The sequence below is a fragment of the Toxotes jaculatrix genome, chromosome 19, assembly GCF_017976425.1.
Source record: "Toxotes jaculatrix isolate fToxJac2 chromosome 19, fToxJac2.pri, whole genome shotgun sequence".
Lineage (NCBI taxonomy): Eukaryota > Metazoa > Chordata > Actinopteri > Toxotidae > Toxotes > Toxotes jaculatrix.
Genome location: NC_054412.1, coordinates 9,923,644 through 9,944,689, shown reverse-complemented (window position 1 = coordinate 9,944,689; position 21,046 = coordinate 9,923,644). Strand labels below are relative to the sequence as shown.

Below are 21,046 nucleotides of genomic sequence, written 5' to 3'. Positions count from 1 at the left end.
TAGTTAACAGGCAGCACTCTCAAACATCAAACAGAAAAAACACTCTGGGATTTCTACTGGCCATTTCCAGTAGGCAGCTGCCTCTGTAGACACAAACAAAAGCAGATTCACACCTTTAAAGACTGACCACTATTTAACCCACAGTTTGACTTGACCACTATACATTTAACCTGCAGACAGACAGGTAAATTATCCTCACAAGTTTGCAGGGATATGTTAAAATGTCAGATGTCTAATGTGCCTTTGTAAGGAGTTCAGTCTTTGTGTATTTGAGAGATGCTTTAAGGAAGCTATAGCACGTTTATTGTTTCCTAATAGACATGTGTGCTCACTGACAAGGGACATAGATATTATCGCAAGCAGTAGAGGAGTGTGATGAATGTTGTTATTGTGTTATTATGTAAACATCCTCTGAGCACAGAATTGTGAAAGCTATTGCAGTTAACTGTATTCAGACTGTGGCTGGACAAATAAACTGTCCAGGTCGATATACTGAGAATCAGTATAAGCTTTTGGCAGATAAACTGGCATAAGAATGAGCTGATCTGCCATCATATCTTTAAAACTTTTAAGTGTTGGAATTGGCCCTATAAATCCAGTAGTGTTCAGCAGAAGTAAAGATGTTGCTGATATATGTCTTTCATGACAACCATATTAAAATGATCACTATTATTTTTACATATAGTGGTGTAACATTTTATCATAAAAATGAAAAACGTTATTTCCCCAGTGAAATTAATAATCAAATTAGCACTGTCGTATCTACCGTGTTATAATGAAAATGCAACGGAATGTGGAAAACATTTAGTTTTATAACAGTCCCAAGGGTAAAATAAATAAATTAATTTAAAAAAAAAATATTTATATAAATATCCATCTAATCGTTTAGAGCCTCGTCATTATTTACACCAGGAAAAAAAAATTCTCCCGGAACTTCCGCCAAGTCTAAACGGAAGTAGGTACGTGGCTGCTTCAGCTGACAGTCTACATGATGGCGACAGAGGTTCAGAGCGGCGACCTCGACAGTGCTACCTCCAGCCGGCTCGAAGTTTCCATCGATGGCCTCACCCTGAGTCCCGATCCGGAGGGTGAACAGGGCCAGGTCGAACAGCCGGACCCCAAACCCGCGGAACCCGAGACAGATACGCCGGGAGCTGCTGGGGGCGAAGATGGAGAGACTGCCAAATCTGCGACAGAGAGGAAATGGGGCTTTCCTCTACAAGAGCTGTACGGAATGGCGCTTAAATTCTTCAAAGGTATTTTACATTTGTTATAATCTCGCAGCTGTAACGCAGAAAAATGACTTGAATTGGAACCGACCATTAAACTGTGAGACGAAGAGTTTAGCAGGTTGCTAACGTTAGCTGCTAGCTGTCACCGCCGGGGCTGCTGCTGTCAGCCGCAACGTTACATTAGCTCCGTAGCTAACGAGTGGCTAACAAGCTGTTAGCCGGCTGTTAGAGGCTAAAACAAGCACGGCACTCCCTAGAAGTCCGTTTGCATTTGCGTGTTTCCTTAGAACATTTTCAGCTTGCTGTTAGATCGATGTCGCCGTCTTTTTGTGTGCATTTCTTTGGGTTTCGTCAGTGTAGTCCGACTTGTCTTAAGACTTCTCCGTGACCTAGCTAATATAAGAGTAGTAAGGTAAGACGCTAACCATCTAAACTGAACGGTGGTTCATTATACTATGTTTGGGAGGTTAAAGCCCTGTCCCGCCACTGCTGCGGCTGAATGGAGCCTGATGGACAGTTGTTTGCACAGACATTTCTCTCAAAATCTAGACCCTGACAGGTACCCGCTGTGTATTAGTATTGTATTATGTGGATAAAACCGGTCCATAGTCTTGGGCTTGTGTCTTTAAAACCAGTTCACAGTGCTGCTTAAAGCTACGTTTTCAGCTCACTGGGTTGTATGACCACTATCCTGTTATACAGCTGAACGTGCTAGTAAATTACTTGTATTTGTGCTTTGCACGTGTTCAAACAGCAAGGCCATTTTAATTGGACAGTCACAATTAACAGCATCAACTGAGATCATTTATACTGTCAGTTCTGTGGTCAAAAGACAGGTTGAAAAATATTATTGCAGCATATAAACATCTGTGACCCAAGACATCTATTTTAAGTTTGACGGTGAAAGCTTCATTTGAGTTTCATCCATGTCACTGAGTCAAATTTGTCCAGAAATGGTCAAACCAGTCAAACCAGTACACTGTATTCAAGCCGCACTAGTCTTTCAGATCTAACCTGTTACTCTTTGAAAAAATGTATCAAATCAATATACCATATATTTTGCCCTCTGATTCACTTTAAGTGATTTAAGACAAGGATTAGTCAGTGGTTACTTTGCAAACATCCTGAACATGTGTAAGCCCTTTTGAATACTGGGCATTTGTAGTGTTTTTATTAGAGCGGTATACTTGTGATGACTGTGCAAACAGGTTTGGGCCTGGTTGCCACTTTGTGTGATAGTAATCTGTGCTTTGTGTTTTTTAGTCAGTTAGGGTTAGGTTTAATTGCTTAACTTGAATGCATACATCTTCTTGCTTCACCTTAGTTATAACAAAAATTGTAATGTGGTCTCGACAGGTGATTTCCTTAACAAATGTAAGCTATATATACTGCTTAGATTTGCACAATCGACAGTGCAGGTGTTCAGTATTCTGCTCTATAGCCTTGAAACAGGAAGGTGTTTTGGCATATTGTAGAATTAACAAATGCTTGTCATAGCAGGAGATAAAAAACAAAAAATGCAAACTTCTTATTTCCACATTGCTGCTCTCAGATAAAGATGGCAAAGCTTTCCACCCGACCTATGAGGAGAAGCTTCGACTGGTGGCTCTGCACAAACAGGTGTTACTGGGTCCATATAATCCCGATGCTTCACCGGAGGTTGGCTTCTTTGATGTCCTAGGCAACGACCGCAGGTAACCCCAACAGACAGTACATGCATGTCTGTGCATGTGACCTTTGAACTATAGTAGACATTCCAGCAATTTAGCTTTTTTAAACAGTGGACACAGTCCATTTAACTCTTGATGGTTGCTTCTTATGTCTTTATGAGTTTAGTGAAACCTTGGAGGGAAGTTAGTCTGTTTTACTGCAGCACAGTTAAATATTTACAATTAAATTGCAAAATGTTTTTTAATTTAAAAAATAGTTATTGATTTTCTGTTATGTTTTGAGGAAAAAATGGTTGCAACAAATGCTACAAATGTAAATTTTCTTTGTTTTGTTACTGTAAAACAACCTGCAATCTAAAAAGAAGTCAATATATTCTTAAATGCTGAGTCCAATGCTGTCTCTTTTCTTTACCTCCGTCTGACTCTGTGTGCAGGAAAGAGTGGGCCTCCCTGGGTAACATGGAAAAGGAGGAGGCCATGGTGGAGTTTGTCAAGCTGCTTAACAAGTGCTGTAACCTCTTTGCTCCCTACGTCACATCTCACAAGATAGAAAGGGAGGAGCAGGAGAGGAGAAGGTGAGGTGTTCAGCTGCAGATTCCATCAGGGAGCTCCTTCTGCTGCAGTGTCTAAATACAGATGCTCAGGTTCAGTTTGTCCCATATGCAGCTAGAAAAACTGGGAATCAACAGGGGAAACATCGGACATTTGTTAACCCATGATGTGTCATGAATGTGACCATTTGCATCATTTATAATACCCATCATGTCTGTGCTCTTCCCCAGGAAAGAGGAGGAGGAGCGTCAGAGGAGGGAAGAGGAAGAGAGGGAGCGACAAAGACAGGAGGAGGAGAGACGGAGGCTTGAGGAGGAGGAAAGGCTGAGGAGAGAGGAAGAGGAAAGGAGGCAGGCAGAAGAGGAGAGGCTACGGGTTGAGCAGCAGAAGTATGTGTGTCTGTGTCACTGTGTGTGTGTTTGCATAATGTGTGTGGGCTTACTATATATTGATTTGACTCCACCATGACTTCTGCAAGATCATCACAGTCCCCTGACACTGATATCTACAAGGGTATTGTCTTTTCAGCTCTGGAGTTGTGACAGAAGGGTACTTCACCAGGGTCAGTGCTTTGCTGAGACCTGGTCCAAAGAGGACAGACTCCCTATTCACCATAACTCCTCTCTTCTGTCTTCTGTCTATGTTAAAACACTGCAATTTTCTGTTGTCCACCACTGTCTCTAGTCCATTTCCCCTATTTCCCTCCTGACTAAATTTACTATTCTGCTGTTTTACCCAGACAACAGATAATGGCAGCGCTGAATGCCCAGACAGCGGTGCAGTTTCAACAGTATGCTGCCCAGCAGTACCCCAACAGCCCAGAGCAACAGATGAGCCTCATCCGCCAGCTCCAGGAGCAGCACTACCAACAGTACATGCAGCAGCTCTACCAGGTCCAGCTGGCCCAGCAACAGGTAGGATGTATTAGACTTCCTCTGGTTAATTTTATTATTTGTTAGATTTTGCCGTTAATATTGAAGTGTTTAGTTGAAGTATTGGCAACATTTTTGTCCGTAGCTGTCAGCCAAGTTTGAAAAAACTCTAGTCGGTAAATAAGTCAGAATTGGTTAGTCAGAAACTGTATGGTAACATTTTGAGATGTTTACCAAAAAGAGCCAAAAGCGACAGCTCAAAATGTTGACAAAAGATGCAGAGTAATGTTAAGCTTCTCAAGTAAATTGAATAATGAAAAGCTCAGAATTGCATAAACTGATGAGGATAATAATTTCAGTCTGTGCTCCTTCCAACTCCACTTTAGGAATATAAAATTTTTGGCTTATGTCCCTATGTACGGATTTCCAAAAATCTTATCTCAGTGTTGTTTCTCTCTCTCGTCCAAGGCGGCCTTACAGAAGCAGCAGCAGCAGGCTGATTCAGTGGTTCAGGGGACCCTGGAATCTAGCAACTTCAGCAGTGGTGGACCTGTCCCTGCCTCAGCAGCAGGACCATTGTGTGCAGCTTCACCACCTGGTGGTGAGGAAGCCCCCACAGTCAATGGAGGCCAGTCAGACTCTTACTCAGAGAGCATGGACCGAGAACCAGAGCCTGAGCCGGCTGAGGAGGTCTCAGAGAATGGACCTTTATTAGGTTGGTGGGCTGTGGCTGTGTTTTTAATGCATAGAAGAAACAACAAACATACTTACTGGAGTTGACTTTATCTAGAGAGAATCTACATTTTTTCCTTATTGTGTAGCTAATGGCTGTGGGGCAAGGGGGGTTGTCTCTCTGTCAAACAAACAAAGCTTTATACCAAACTTGAAACCTGATTCTTATCTGCTGTGTCCTTGTTGATGTGACCTGGAGGGCATAGAAGAGAAGAGCTAGAACAAGTGATACACGATAGTCTGCTGGTTTAGGTATCATCCAACTACACATTCTGCTTGCAGAAGAGTAAGCACACACACCTGAAATGAACAAGGCCTTAGTTTTATTCCAAAACACGCATTCTGAGATAAATGAATCCATTGTGGCTGGCTGCTCGCTCGCAAAATCAGGTTTATCGAAAAGATAGATGGATGGGTTGTAAAAAAAAAATATATAAATATATATATAGTTTCTTGTCCTTTGATCACAGCTGACTCCCCACCGGTCATAGCTGCTCCCTCCATGTGGACGCGGCCACAGATCAAGGACTTCAAGGAGAAAATCCGGCAGGACGCAGACAGTGTGATCACGGTAGGGCGCGGCGAGGTGGTGACAGTGCGTGTACCCACCCACGAGGAGGGCTCCTACCTGTTTTGGGAGTTTGCCACAGACTATTATGACATCGGCTTTGGGGTCCTCTTCGAGTGGACGGATGCTGCCTCTGCTTCAGTCAGTGTGCACGTGTCGGAGTCCAGTGACGAGGATGAGGATGATGAAGGTGAGGTGGTGGTGGGAAGGATGGGTGAAATAACCCTGCAGTGTGTCTCATATCAATAGCTGTGGAGGTCCTGGTTTAAAAAAATTGCTTCTGGTGATAACTGGCTTGAAGAGTCAGGTTTACTTACAGTTATGTTGCGCATAGGTGTCGGCTCTCCTTCCAAAAGGGAACTTTTCTTGCTGTTCCCTTAGTTTTACTGTTGAAAATAAATAATATAGATGGGTCAGGATTGCCTTTATGATCTTAGGTTCACAGCCATTTGCTATGGATACTAAATACCACATACTCTTCTATTAAATGACATGTCAAGTCATTCTATTCAAAGCATTTGATTTGAAAAGGCACCTGCATTTATTTCTGTTTGTTCACTTATCGGCCTACAAAGAGATGAATAACTAACCAGCTTTAAAGAGAATATTTTCTTCTTATCTCGTGCTCACAACTTGCTTACGCCATGGTTAAACATACACTGGTTCTCCCCGGGGCAGAGGAGGTCCTGCTTCTGCTTTATGATGGAATCCAGGACAGTGGTGTGAATACAAACAAATGCTGTCAATATGTTGATAAGATATGAGGCAGTGTTGTGCTGCAGAATTAGCTTGGTTTTATTGGTTAAATTATCTGAGCACACCAGCCTTTAGGAGATAAGCCAGAACTTCTGAACTTCACTTCTGAAATGCTCTGTCACACTGTGTGTTTTGCATAATACAGTTTGGTATTTTGTGCAATCTTTTACCCTGATACCTGAAGGGGTTTGCAGTGGTGTAAGCCATGCCCATGGTTAGATCGAATTGTATTGTGCAATGTTTAAGCAATGGGAAATTTTGGGCAAAGGAAAATGATTGAACACAGACTTCATTATTGTTTATTCAAGTAAATTAATCTTGTGATAATTCTGATAATTTTGTTTCTTAAAAAAAATGAATGTTCTTGTCCCTGCAGGTGATCCTCCCAGTGAGGAGGAGAAGGCAAAGAAGGAGGCAGGGAAGCCCCAGGTGGACGAGATTGTGCCGGTGTACCGGCGAGACTGTCATGAGGAGGTGTACGCCGGCAGCCACCAGTACCCCGGCCGTGGAGTCTACCTGCTCAAGTTTGACAACTCGTATTCACTCTGGCGCTCCAAGAGTGTTTACTACAGAGTCTACTACACCAGATAAGCCTGAATACAGACAAGGGGAGCCAAGGAGTGTGTATGTTCATATATATGTGTGTGTGTGTGCAGGTGGAGATTTGTGCGATAGAAAGCCTGTATGTATGTGTGTGCATGTGAAGGAGAAAGTGATGCCAGATGTATTCTGGACAAAACCACCAGGGGGTGACAAAGAGACACATCTGGAGCCCTAGTCTGGAGATTGGACTAATATGTATGTACTGTATGTGTATGCGTGTCCCGTGAAGATACACTCATGCTAGATCCTGTCATCGAGCCCATGGAAGAGGAGTGTATATTCCTGTTGTGTAATTCACCGCCTGTCCTTGCTGCGCTCACATAGACCAAACTGTAGGACTTCGCTCTCATATTATATTTTACCACTTCTCACTCTGGGCTCCTCCTCTGTCACCACCCGAGCCCAACACTGTCTAGCGTGGCCTTGTGGCTGCTTCTGCCCTGAGTGATTCTTTCATAACCACGAATGGAAACCAGGCGACTCCAGCGCTCTATGAGCCAAACGTTTCCTGTTTGGTGGTGATAGTGGTTGTTTATCCAACAGACGGTGTTGAAAATCAAATTATGATGCAAATGTACTTCATAACACTATACCTTTGTTCCACAGACAGCTTCTGGTCTTTGCCAAGTCTCACTCATACATTAAAAACACCAGTGTACACAAACATCATCATCCTTTTTTGTTGTAAAACAGTAGTCAGTCATTCTCTTCTCTAGCCACCATGCATATATGAAGACCTGAGAGGGTATTTAGTGGAAGCAGAGCTCTTATTTGCTTATTCCCAAGCAGGAAATTTCTTTTTCACTTTTTACTTCTTGATCTTGATACAACCTGATTAACACAGCGTACCAGGATTAGGTTTTTTAGTTTACAGTTTACTGGCAAATTTATGAAGGACGGGAGAAAGATGTCAATCCATTTTTAAGGGTAAACTCCAGATGAAGTCATGGGTGTTAAGTGAATGAATACAAAACAACATGCACATGGTAGAGTATGGCTGTGGGCCTTCTTGCCTCATAGGCTCACAGTGTCTGATACAGAACAAGAGATAAAAAAATTACTGAATAAATATTTGTTCCCTCTTTCTCCTGCTGATATTTTTTTCTGTGTGAAGCTGTTTTAGTTTGTTGCACCTTCAAGCAGGACATAGTATTAAGACAGATGTTATATTAATATTAGCTGGGAGGTTTTTGTGTTGTTTGGAGTTGCTGTACTCCGTCCTTTCACACAAGTAACATCTAACAATAATAATTCCTTTGTTTTGGAGGTCATGACACATTGTTACATCTCGCCTGTGCTCAAAATACCACAACACAAAACGCAGTGCTGGTGTTCTGTTTTTTCTTCCTGGTATGAATCGACTCAGTTTGTCACTTCAAACATCGTGTCGTGAATAAACTGAGATGATAAGAGACTTATAATTGTGTCTTGGGTGATGTGGTTGCTGACTAACTCAGTTGTGACATCTAAATGTATTTAACCTTTGTTTTTTTTTGTTTTTTTTTAATGTTACCACAATTTAGATTCATTCTGTTGTTCAGTTTCACACTGAATATGCATGTTTTGTGTACCTACCACCCAGGTGCATAATGAGCAGTGCTGTATCAGCTGTACCCTGTCTGAATCTGAATGATGGTGGTTGAACGGGGAGTGTCGTCAGGGGGCATCAGAGACATTTGGTTTCACTTTATCACGCTCGTTGAGCCGTATTTGTACATTTCTATGTCTGTATGCAACCAAACTTTAAAGACAGAGGCAGAATATCTTGCAAGATGAGTACTCCTCCAGTGTCCTTGCTGAGTGTCAGTTTGTCATATTATTTAATTAGAGGCTGCTCCTGCCTTCTGTCCATTCAGTGATTTGTGTAACAAAATGTCACTACCTATGGCTTCACCAGGCCATATCGTTCAAGCAAGTTCCCATATCTTCTGATGTGTGATGTTTGTTTTTCTTAAGTTTCTTATATTTCACCAAATGGTTTCTTGTTCAAGCCTTGTATGTAAATAATTCTACAAATAAGTTTATGTATGGGTTTTTAAATGTGGAAGAAGGCTATGGTTTTGAGAATCAATGCACTGTAAAATATGGTGAATGAGATATATGTATACATTTTACCCCGAATGAAAGTCCAAAATTTGTAGGAAGTGTAAAACTGTAAGACTCTATCGACATGTCAGACAGAGAAGCTCATCTTTTTGTATTGTTTTCACTTGTTTGGATCTCTTTTGAGTTGCAAGATCTTTTTGGGCATATATTTAATCTTGATTAAACTTATGTTCATCTCTAGAAACTGGACAGTGTGCTTACCTTTCTATTTTTATTATTTTGATTTTATTATCAGGTTTTAATACTTTGTGTCTTAAAGCTTTGGTTCCTTAAATCTTTTAGTAGATTTGCTGTCTTGAGTCCGGTAAAAGAGAATTACTGTGGTTTTTCCCAATTGATTTTTTTTTTTTCACAAGAAACATCTAATAAGCCAGAAATGCAGCCTTAATCATACACGTGTATTTATTTCTGCTCTGGCATGTCAAACACTGGGCTCCTTGCCTTGTCTTTGAACAACTAAGCAGAAAACTTATTTCAGTTTCACAAGATTACATTTCAGAACAGAAAAGGGAGGCAATGCTGGGAATGCAAGTACACCAAAAATGGCCTTTGAACAACAAGACACCATTGGGGCTTGTTCCTTTTTCCGCCAGCGGTGAATGTGTCATCCTCAAGCTGCTTTCCTGTCAAAAACATTTTGTGCTGAGGGAAGGACAAACGCGGATGTTACTAATGTGTACCGGGAGGATACACTTCGCCTTCAGTGTTTTCCATGATGCACATGGGATGTCACAGTGTTTAGAGAAGCAGCCAGCGCCCCAGAGGACACAGCTGTATCAGCCTTTTGCACTCAAATATTGAGTAACTCGTTAAACTCTTGCCACAGAGTACACACCAGATGGGGAGGAATCTGAAGATTTCCAGTTATTTAAGTAGTGAGAAAAGTGATAGTGGAAACACTGGCCTGGATTTAATGTCACACAGGGGCAGTTTTGAAGCTGTTGTGTCCACACCAGGACACCAGGGGGCACATTAAATACTACACACACCTTTCTCCAACTGGACATGGTTTTCCAGACTTTGGAGAAGAGCTCTGCTCTGAACTTGTGGCCTGAGTGTGTGTTGAAACTGAGACGGGTAAATGGCATGCTATTGATGATGAGCGTTTGCTCTTTGGAATTTAAAGAGCAACTGTGGGAAATGTGAGGCGGTGGACTGGACACAGGCCGTGGACAAACATGCACTGTGCACACACACGGAGGAGATAAATCAAGAGACAAGTGTCCAGAGAATGTGTTGTCCAAGGGGTTATTCTGAAAGGTATGAGCAAACAGCTAAAATACACTGTTAGCGTGTTCTCCCTGTAGTGACTGCGGGACGATGCCCCTTTGTTTAACATTAATGCAGCAACGACAAATTGTAGGCTAACGCTACAAAACAACACTGAGGGCTAGGTTAGCTATGGGAAACCACCATGTGCTTTGCGTGAAGTTACTTACGCGTTAAGTTACGCTTTGCGTGAAGTTACTTGGCTATTTAATGAGAAAACATCTATTAAAACCACCCAAAGTCAATTAACTAAACTCGATCCATTACATTAAATTGCTCTTAATTTAACTCGGTTCTTTCTTTAAAACGAAATTAAGGAAATTAATGGTTATCTTAAGGTGTCTTTCTGTTTCCTTTCCCCTAATTTCAAGCTGATTAGTTAATGTAAATGTTATGTTGAGACGTAATGGTTGACAGAAAATGAAAAAAAGTTGTGATTTTAATTGTGATAATTATTCTTACGCTGCGTTGTCAAACTTTTCAGGTTGCTGGCGGTGTGACTCCCGGTGCATTTGTTTTTGAAGAATCCGGTCCTGGTTTTCCGTCAGTCCGCTCCGTTGACTCCGAGGGGGGAGGCAGGTAACTATCCTCCGTATATCTGGCTCCGGTTCCAGCAGCTACAGGTGGTTGTAGTATTTTCCGGGTTTTTATTTGCACTTTCCCCCCTACTTTTCCTTGTGATTTTTTTTTTTGTCCTTTCTCTCCAGCCTGCACTCTGTCTGGTTGAATTTGAAAAGACTTTGGGAGGCAACGTCTCCAGTGTACAGCAGCACAAAGTCCCATGCTTTGAAAAACAAAAATATGGCGGGATTGAAGGATTATACTGCCTATCAGATATTACGAGCTGCAGGACGGCAGTGCGTCTTGGGTTTGTTTTAAAGCTGTGAGGGTTTTTTTTTTTTGCGTGAACAGTTTTCGGTCCCCGCTGGAGTTATTGGCATGAAATAAAAATATGCCCTTTCATCAGAGGAGTATTGAGCCGCGGCGCGTGAGTAGGTTATCGGCGAGGGATGGCTGGATCCAGGGGGACGAAACCGGGAAACGCAAACTGCGGAAACCCGTTTTGTTCTCGTCTTTGGATGAGGTTAGCTGTCATACCTTGACCAACATAATTCACCAACTTTCCGACCTTTCTCGACATGCCAGCGAGATCTTTCTGGGCATCGAGGTGGAGGCAGGGATGGTGTTCAGAAGATCCTGCAGGATTCAGGGGCGGCTGCAGATTCTGCAGGGTGAAGTCCGCAAGTTTGATCCCAAGAAAATCAAAATCCGTAAGTTTGTAGTGTTGGTCACTTGTTGGTTGCAGTGAGAGACTGAAGTGAACTGTGAGAAATACTTTTATTGTAAAACAAGAGGAGTCACAAAAAACTTCTAACTGAAGCCCTCAGATATGTAAGGGGTATATCTATATGTACCATGAATTGTTATTAAAGGCTGATATTAACTAATTCCAGACAGAAATATGATTTAGACATTACTAAGAGGAGCTGTTACTGTAAACATATATGTATGGCAGGTGCATCTTCCTTTTGGATCTTTGCTGTTCTGTTATAATATTATAGTCACTGGTGTGGATAGATGCTGATCAAGTCCAAGGTGACTGTCACATTTTTCCAAATGAAAGAAACAGGGTGGAGTGACCGGTCTCTCCTGAACACATGGCTTTGTTTGTCTTGATTTGGACTTATGTTAATAAGGGCGTTGAGTCCTGTCAGAAATGATGGATCTCCTCTCAACGCACTGACCATCTGTGTTTAGGTCTTCACAGGACACGGTGATCACAGACTGCCTCACAACCCCTTTCCCCCCCTTTTCTTTTTGCTGTTTTATGTATGTAAACAGAGTTAATCAACACAAAGATAAATGGAAAATCAATTTCCTTTGCTGTGGCCTGTGGTGACTTTTGTTATTCTGTGATTTGTTTTGCTTGCCCTTGTAAAGCTATCTCCTGAAGTTACACACAGGAGTTATATATTAACTCAGACTTTGACTCATGCTATAGCAACTGCTACATAAAGATTTAGCGATAGACTTGTCATTTTGCTTGTCATTTTGCTTGGCATCTGCTTCTTTTTTTTACCATGGCTTCCTATTTAATAGGTTGTTATGTGGTGATGTTTATGAACATAGTAGTTAAGGGTTCATGTTTCCCATTGATTCCCTGCATAGCGCCTTTGTTTATCTAATTTGCCTCTGAAATATGTTGCAAAGTAGGATTCAGAAGACGAGCCCAGATTCCTCTGAACATTGGTGGAGGAACATTAAAGTCCTGACTAATGTGCCTTTTGTTTCTTTTTCTACTGTCCTTCTTCCTATCTATTCACCCAGTCTTGTGTCTGACTGTGACTCACTCTGTTACACACACACACACACACGCATAAATTCAAAACTGGTTGCAGGGAAATGATAAGATGAGCAGACAGTTCCCAGACACAAGCGAATGTGATGTAGGATGAGCAATGGATTGAAGATACGCACGCACGCACGCACACACACACACACACACACACACACACACAGATAGTCCATCAAGCTGTTTGTAGGTGGGGGACAGCTACCAGACATTTAACCGATCCCCTTGTTATTGTGTTGCATGACTCAGCTGCTCCTTTTTATCTGGACCTGTTGAAGTTTTGATGCACTCCTGGGCGAGGTTGGGAGTTTCTTCTTTTAAAGGGTCAATCCATTTAAGTCATTCACGCCGTCACTTAGTGGAAGCTAGCAGCTAAAGACAAGGTGTGAGAGAGTAGACCGGAATGCGGTGAGTTACGTAGCAGTCTGCAGTTGCCAGCTCCCTCATAGCCCCAAGGCTAACACTGGGCGTACAGAAGCACTGACTTTAGATTCATTACAACACATGTTAGCTTGACTGTGACTTTTTCCATACAAACACACACCTGTCTCTATAAAAAGCCTTTTAAATCATCCTCCAGCATTACTACAGGAAGGGTGTGCTGGATTTGAATATGTGAGGATATAGAGCAGCTGGTGGAGTTGTTTTGAATGGATATTTGAATGAAAGTTAATATGTGACGCAAAAGACTTTATGAAACAATACATCCATGGACATATTGCAGCATTTTACAGCCGCAGCAACGTGTTTTTGCCAAAGAATGTATTACACAAGCTCATAGCATGCATGCTAAACATTTAACTATTACTGGTCACTCTGTTGTCTTCAGCTACTGTGTCTCAGGATTCCTACTCTAACGTCAGCTCAGAGATGGATCATGTTACTGGTGCGGGGCAACAAGAGTTACCCCTATATGCTGCGGGACTGACATTGAGAGAAGGGCGTAGGGAGTGAGTGTGTGTAGTGCCTCCCCATTTCTGGGCTCATGCACTCAAAGAATTCATCAGGGGCAGTTTGAACAGGGACATGATAGGCAAATGGGATTTCCTCTCCGTGTGTATTTTGATTGTCTCATGCCGCCGTTCATCCATTTGCGCTGGAGTACTAGTATACAGGGCAAAGGTCAGAGTTCATTCTTTCCACCCTCAGAGGGGAACACCTGACACTCCAGAGTCAAGAGTTTAAACAAAGTCTAGTTGAGCTTGCGTGGGTTACTGCTGCAGGCCAACAAGGGTCATTCAGCAACAGCTTGCTAATGTATCGCTGCTGCCACACCCTGATATACTAATGACATTAAGAGCAATGGGACTCTGAAAGGAGACACAGACACTGGAAGTAATAACAAGAAGAGACAGTGTGTACAGTCCCCAGGTGCATCCATAGCAGCAACATGCTATTTGCAAATATGACAAGAGGATTGTGGGAGTTTTTGAACATTTGCAGCTCCGAAGGAGCTCATGCAGAAATAGACAGAACTTGTAGAAATGGATGTTATCGAGTGTAATGTGACTCATGCTGAAGTGAAATAGGTTTCATGTAAACTCAGGATGACCTTGATATTGTGTCTATAAGGGTGAAATGGTGCCGCATTGTTTAATGATCAATCTGTTGATCATTTTCTTAATCTGCAAGTACCAAAAAAAGTGAAAAAAATCACTACGTTCTCTAAGTTCTTTTATTTAAAAAAAATCACAAATATTCAAAATGGTGAATTTTCTGCCGGCCAGTTAATCGATTCAATGATCAGTTGTTTTAACTCTAGACTTCCTTGGCCTTTCCTAAGAAGATAAACTGGCTAAACTTTAAGTTTTAAGTGAAGTGTGCCTTTAACTATACGTTAAACACCGAGCATCCTTTGCTAAATATAACACTGGGTTGAATAGGGAGTTTGCTATTTTAATGTCGAAAGTAGGTCGAACAAGTGAAGGTTAATTGGAGTTAGGAGAGTCTTAGGGCCTCCCTGTCAGAAATCTTGATGGCCACTAGCTACCTCCTGCTGTTGGGCTTTGAAATAGACTCGCACACATGTACACACACACACACACACACACACCGCAAAAAAAAGACAATCTGGAGCGGACACATGTTTCCAGCTGACCTGCTAATGCCCACAGTCCATTTTTCTCTCATAGACACACATGGTAACTGCCTGTGCATTCCTTCCCCTATCCCTGTGGTATTTATAGATGTATGTCTTTGCCTGATGATCTTTCATCTGTAGCTTGCTATCTTACTACGTCCAAGTGCTTCTCAAGGACCTGTGTGTGTGAGAGAGCACATACACACTTGACTTGTCTGTTGATGGACGTTTGTGGCTCAAGCTGGCACAACTGGCCATGAGTGTTTGTGCATAAACGGTGCTGCTCAGAGTATTAGATCCAAGTTGTGACAATGAACAACAATGCATAGTCACGCCTGGATAAACTTAATTCTGTTTATGGTATTTAAACCACCTTCTTCCCAGTTTTCCACACATACATATACACCCCTGTTTGTCCGACCTCAATTCCCCCTAGTCACTATTCACTCAGGCCGGCCGTGGTCCCTACCATTCATCAATGGAGAGTAGTCATTACGCAGCCAGAATCCACAAGTCAGTTCCCACAGTGCTCGTTCCAACGAAAGGAGCCTGGCCTGGTTCTAGAGGTCGACCTGGTCCCATGAGAGACAAAAGGAGAAAGGTTGGGACGGGCAGAGAGAGAGAGGGATTCAAAGAATAATAAGAGAAAATCGGGGAAAAGAGTGGGAAAGAGCCGTAGAATTCCAAGAAGTAGAGTGAGATTGCCATTGAACTGCATCTGACTTGGACTGTGAGAGTGTGTGTGTTTGTGTGTACGTACATGCAGCAGCCCTCTCTCACGCCTCTGTGCAGACCGCCCAGGATGTAGACGCAGCCCTTGCGAGGGCACAGAAGACTGTTGGGGAGTGAAAGAAGGAGACATTGCTGATGAATGCAGTTGTTGTTCTTGAAGCTCTCTTGTGTGTTTGCCTTTGTGTGTGTATATGCACATGCATTTCCTTCAGCGGCCCGTCAGTGTTACCATAAATTACTTGTTGATCATCACATGTAATGTCCTTAATCCAGCTGCTTCTACTCTGCACTGTCCCCCACTTAAAACGAAATCTGTCAGAGACTGATTTGCTGTTGATGGTATGAGACATTAAAGTTAATAAGAAAATGGCTAAATTTAGAGTTGTGTGTGGGTGTGTGCGTGTGCAGGCCTGACTGTGTAAGTCCTGATTTGGGCAGTGGTGTTAAGCCTGTGCGAACTGCTAGTGAACACCAGATCGCTCTACTGTGTACTAGAGGGATTTGTTTATCACTCATTTCTTGCCAGGATTAGATGATGTTTCCTACAGAAAGTGATGAAAATATCATAGAGAATCAGGTGTCCTTGTTTGCTCTGTAACTCTACCTCCTCATTCCAAAACTTCCTCTATAGTAACTGGTACATGGACATAAAGTCAAGATTTAACCATGGCTGTCCACAAACACTTGTGCCTGTGTTCACACACTGAGAGAAGCCAGATGCAGGACTCGCATTTTGGCAGTTGTGGGTGCTGCGGTGTAATCCAGGGTTTAACCAGCGAGCAGTGAGATGAGCAAGATTTAATACTCACTGTAGTGACCTCTGCCTGGAGGAGGATCCATTGATGGAATGGGACACTTCTTCAGCTCCTTAATATTTTTTTCTTAAGTATTTTTTTGTCTTGATGTTCCCATGTATTTATAGATGTACATATATACATAAATATTATCTTACTTACTTCTTCTACTGTCTTTCAGACTTTATCTGACTCCAGCAAAACCTAATTGTCTTGTTTGCATTCTCTTTGAAATCTGAAATACCTCAGAATTTAATTAGCAATTTGCTTCTACATTTCTACATACTGTGCTGAAATAGGGGATATGTAATGCACTGCATATACTGTACATCTGTTTGTAGGTGCTATTAGATTTTATTACAGCCTGTTTACTCTGTCATGGTAAATATTGCAGACTTGTGCATTTGAAAGGTGCAGTTGAAGAGTTCAACTTCAGGCCGTGGGCCAGATTTTAAATAACCATTGTTTTGTAGGAAAAGTATCACAAATAGCCAGATGTTCGGGTCTGATTGTGTTTCCTCCGGAGAGCCGAACAAGAGCTGAACTCTGACAGCAGAGCTCGGGTGAAATCTGTTCTGAACAGATGAGCCTGCGGTAAGAGTGTCATCGAGGCTTTGTTGCCCCATCTTTTGATCAGGCGAATCGAAGATGAACAAATATGCCTTTGGAGAGATTGTTTACTTTTATGCAACATGTGAAAGCACATTTCCACAATGTGTGCGTTAAATGTGTTTGGGTGAGAGTCTGCTCACAGATGTGACATGGTGTTTTAGCATATTCCATTGTCATTCACTCTCCCTTTTTGCCTCAGCTTTCCCTCCCTCCTTCCTCTGTTTTAAAGTCTCTTCCTCGCTCCCCTCTCTCTTGCTCCCTGTCCTATATCTGTCTCCCTTTCTCTCTTCCTGTTGTTTCATATGGCTTCCAGACCTTTCCTCTCTCCTCTCTGTCCATTCTCTGCACTTTGATGTCAGCCCTCATACTGCCACGCTGACCACAACAAAGACAAGGGCCCTGCTTGCCCTTGATCTTTCTCTCGCTCTGTCTCCCTTCTAATCTCTTTTTTTGTCTTGCTCTATACATCTCTCTTTTGTTGCCTTTTACTCCTCCACTGTCTATGCATTTTTAATCATGTTCTCTTTTTTGAATGTGTTTGATATTTGTGATTTGTCAGGTGTCGCTTTTACCTACAGACCATTTAATTACAGTAGCGCGTTAAGATGCTCTGAGGATTGAAACCATCCATCCTAACCTGATGAGTGTGAATAAGCAGGTCGAGGTAATACTCAAATTCATGGTTCATAGTACCCCGATTTCCCAAGTCAAATTTGGTGAAAGTTTTGAGGAATTTGGCCTAACCTGTCAGATATCCAGTTAGACCCTGTTCTAAGTGAGGGAAACTGCAGGGATGTTGTTGGTGTCACTTGTTTTTTGATGTCATTGCCTGAATTACAGGGAAGCCTGGGGGGCTCAGTAGGGCAGCTGTAGTCTGCATCTGCATGCAGATAAAGCAGTGTAGTATAACAAAGAGAGATTATATAATAGCCTACCAAATATGAATAATATATTTGTGTTCAAATCCATAGAAATTTACACACACAGCTCATTTCCATAGATTAAGACCAAGGGTTGCATGATCTCGTTTCTGTCTTGTTGCTATGATGCTTGGTAAATTGATTGCTGTTAAGATGGTTGCAAAATAAAAGCTTTCAAGTGATGCAGCATGTGCTGTTGTAGCCTCATTGCATGTTTACAGCAATGTGATAATCATTTCCTGTAACTGTTTTTCGCATTTACGTGATAATGTGACCCAATGATTGACTGATGTTCACACAGCTGCCTCTTTACAGCCAGTCTGAGATGGCTGTCTAAATCAGGCCACACCATCATCGAGATACACAGCTGTTTATTTTCCCAGCTGTTTCAAGCAGCTTTTTTCTTTGGTCTCTGCCATAGAGATTGTTTGCGTCTGCATGGATGTGATGCAGTGTTGGGCTTTTTATTATTCGTTTTTGTTACCATCTGAGACTCTCTACGAGCTCTTTTAAACTTATAAGCCTTCTTTGTTAAGTTTTTCTCATTTCCCTACCCATTGAACTTCCAACACAATGACAGCTACTGTATAGTTGCATGCGTTATGCCCCTTTCTCACAAAACAACATCTTAGGAAAAGCCCTTGTCAGTAGTATTAATGGCTTCTGCACAGGATTTCTGACCAAGCTATGTGACCCTGTTCTTGATAAGGACTTGACAGACTGAACATGGGTGGCTATCAGAGTTACTATACAAGTCTTCTTTAGTAGATGTTTAACTCCAGATTTCTCATATTTTTCATATTTTTCAATTTTTCATATGGGACAGAATAAAAAAAAAAGAAATTGACACAGCAGCCACTTTTGATGGCAACAGCACAGGATTTACTGCATCCTGTTTAATGTTATGGTTTAGCAGTGATGTGTACAGTAGAGAGGGAGACAGACAAGCAAACACACATCCATACAGTATATAGTACTGCAGCAGGTGGGAGCTCATCTTTCAGGAACATAAAGTCTATTGTTATCCTGCATCTGCACTTTACTGCACTCAAGGCCTGGAAACGCGCTGTACACACACACACACACACACACACACACACACACACACACACACACACACACACACACATGCATACACTTTATGACCACCTCAGGAAAAATAAACAGGGATTTTCCGCCACATCTGTCACTTGTGCCACTTAACTCATGGCACACATGGAAACACACAGGCGCACACACGCCCATGCACACAGATTCAGTGGTCAGTCCTGCAGCCATCCCCATGATTCCCATTAGAAGCTGTGGAAATGTAGTGGGCGTCTCATCCCAGTAAGCAGCAAGTCTCTCTGACAGTATCAGTGTAGACCTGCAGAGTAAAGACCACAGTTACCAGACGTTTTATGCTCTGTTGTGTAGGTTAAATTAGACTAGCAACAGTTGAATTAGGCATGAAGCAGAATATGTGCACTTTAAAACTAGCCATGGGAAGATGGAGTTGAGGTGGAGTTTCAGCTGTATTTGGGCAGGCAGATAAGTCCTTAGAGGCAGCTGTTCATTCAGCTCTTTTCTGGCATATTTTTAGTCTCGTAAACATTGGTGACATTAGACAATTTGAATTTCCTCAGCTGAATAAACAAGCTTAGTAACAAGCGGGTGATTAAAGTTTTGTCTTAGGCGAGCAGACATAATGTTTAACATTTGAGGGACATTGTGGAATTTGTTTACTCTATCATGTGCTTTGCACAATTCTGCAAATTGAGCTCATCTTTGGTTGCTTGTAGTATTGGCAGCATATCAATAGGCTTCTTTCAAGTCTCTCTGTTTAAAAAAAACGTCAAAGCGAATTTCTAAACTAAACAGCAATTGAAAAGTAGGTTAATTTAGTTGGGATTTAGGCAGATAGGTTTCCCCAGTTCTCAGAGGGGAAAGTCCCAGATTTGAGTCAGTAGGACAAATGTATCTGCTACCAGCAGTGTTAGTCGAGATTGTGGTTGTGTAAGGCAGGGTATTATGCCACTGTTATGGGTGAGTTGTATTTTATTACTGCCCCAGGGAGACAGAGTGGTCACTAGAATGGGAAATTACCAGCCGAATCACACAAATGCTGGCGAAAATGTACGATTCTGTTCTTCCAGCAGCGTCAGGTAGTACGTAAGAACATCACCCTTAATGAAGAACATTTGTGAAGTTTGAAATCCATCAGGTAAACACTTTATTTCCTGTCTTAGTCACCCCCCTGCCCTACATGTGTTTGTGTCAGCGAATGGCAACACAATCTGTTGTCCCACCAACGGTTAAAGGGTCCATTGTCAACATGTTGACCTAGGTTATTATATGTACTGCATATACATGCCCCACCCCCTACTGCATGATATTTGGAGACATGATTGTCTGCAACAAGTTTATAACTGGACATAACAAATATCCCACAAAGTTTGCTGAGTTGGACTTTGAAGCTACATTACAGAACTTTCCCATTCTCTCAAGCTTTTTCTGATCTTTTGGAGCCTCTGCTGATTAGCATTGACTGAGAGGACATGTTCGTGGTGTCTTAAGCCTAAAGAAAACATGGATACCTACATGTATTTGTGCCCATTTTCTGGTGAAAGGCATTCAAATATTTCTAATTTCTCTGTGCAAAATATGTCTCCTGAATATTGCTAAGGCTGCACTCTACCATCCTAAAAATCCTGACTTTGTCTGGCTTAGAATGAATCGCTTGGACTGTCTTGATTCAACAACAACCTAAATGTCCAAGTTCTTTCTGACAGGTTTCTAACATTTTCATTGGCTCGATTTCAACAACCTGCTCATTCATCAGACCCGCTTGTCTCTCTGTGTCTGTCTTTCTATCTTCTGGGGAGTCATTTAAAACTTACAGGACTAAAAATAAAAGAGTGATTGTCCTCTCTGTCTGCCTCTGTCAGCTGTGTTGTTTCAGTAGAGTGTCTCCTCCCTCTCCTTCCCTCACTGTCTTGCTCTCTCTTTCTCTCTCTTTTGTCATGTTACTCTTGATTCAGTTTGGTTCAATAGAACTTTTTTTTTTTTTTTTTAGGAGAAGACATTGCAGAGACAATAGAACAGATTGACATATGTTCAATTTTGTTTGGATGATTCTCTGTAAATTCTCCCTGTCCCCTTTAACTCAGGGTTTCAGGGTTGTACTCAGTTTCTGAGTACAACCGACACACCCAC

General features: G+C 42.0%; 2 protein-coding genes across 4 annotated transcripts in view; both read left to right on the top strand.

Moving 5' to 3' along the window:
* Window positions 1-964: 964 nt before the first annotated feature.
* Window positions 965-9,275, top strand: acbd3 (acyl-Coenzyme A binding domain containing 3). The gene is made up of 8 exons (XM_041064568.1): window positions 965-1,256; window positions 2,785-2,926; window positions 3,337-3,477; window positions 3,685-3,843; window positions 4,194-4,368; window positions 4,795-5,041; window positions 5,529-5,816; window positions 6,759-9,275. Exons 1-8 carry the CDS (start codon window positions 989-991, stop codon window positions 6,971-6,973), a joined length of 1,635 nt encoding a protein of 544 aa, XP_040920502.1. The 5' UTR covers window positions 965-988; the 3' UTR covers window positions 6,974-9,275.
* Window positions 9,276-11,312: 2,037 nt separating this feature from the next.
* Window positions 11,313-21,046, top strand: part of nhsl1b (NHS-like 1b) — a 96,439-nt gene continuing 86,705 nt past the window's right edge. For 2 of the 3 annotated variants that reach the window (XM_041064499.1, XM_041064497.1), the window contains exon 1: window positions 11,313-11,631. In XM_041064499.1, coding sequence (XP_040920433.1) covers window positions 11,313-11,631 — 319 coding nt within the window. The remainder of the gene's footprint in view (window positions 11,632-21,046) is intronic. The other variant, XM_041064501.1, reaches the window with a different exon arrangement.

Coding starts and splice junctions, on each gene's coding strand:
- acbd3 (XM_041064568.1), top strand. CDS start 989: ATGATGGCGACAGAGGTTCAGAGCGGCGACCTCGACAGTGCTACCTCC. Junction 3,478..3,684: donor GAGGAGCAGGAGAGGAGAAG/GTGAGGTGTTCA, acceptor GCTCTTCCCCAG/GAAAGAGGAGGAGGAGCGTC. Junction 3,844..4,193: donor CTACGGGTTGAGCAGCAGAA/GTATGTGTGTCT, acceptor TGTTTTACCCAG/ACAACAGATAATGGCAGCGC.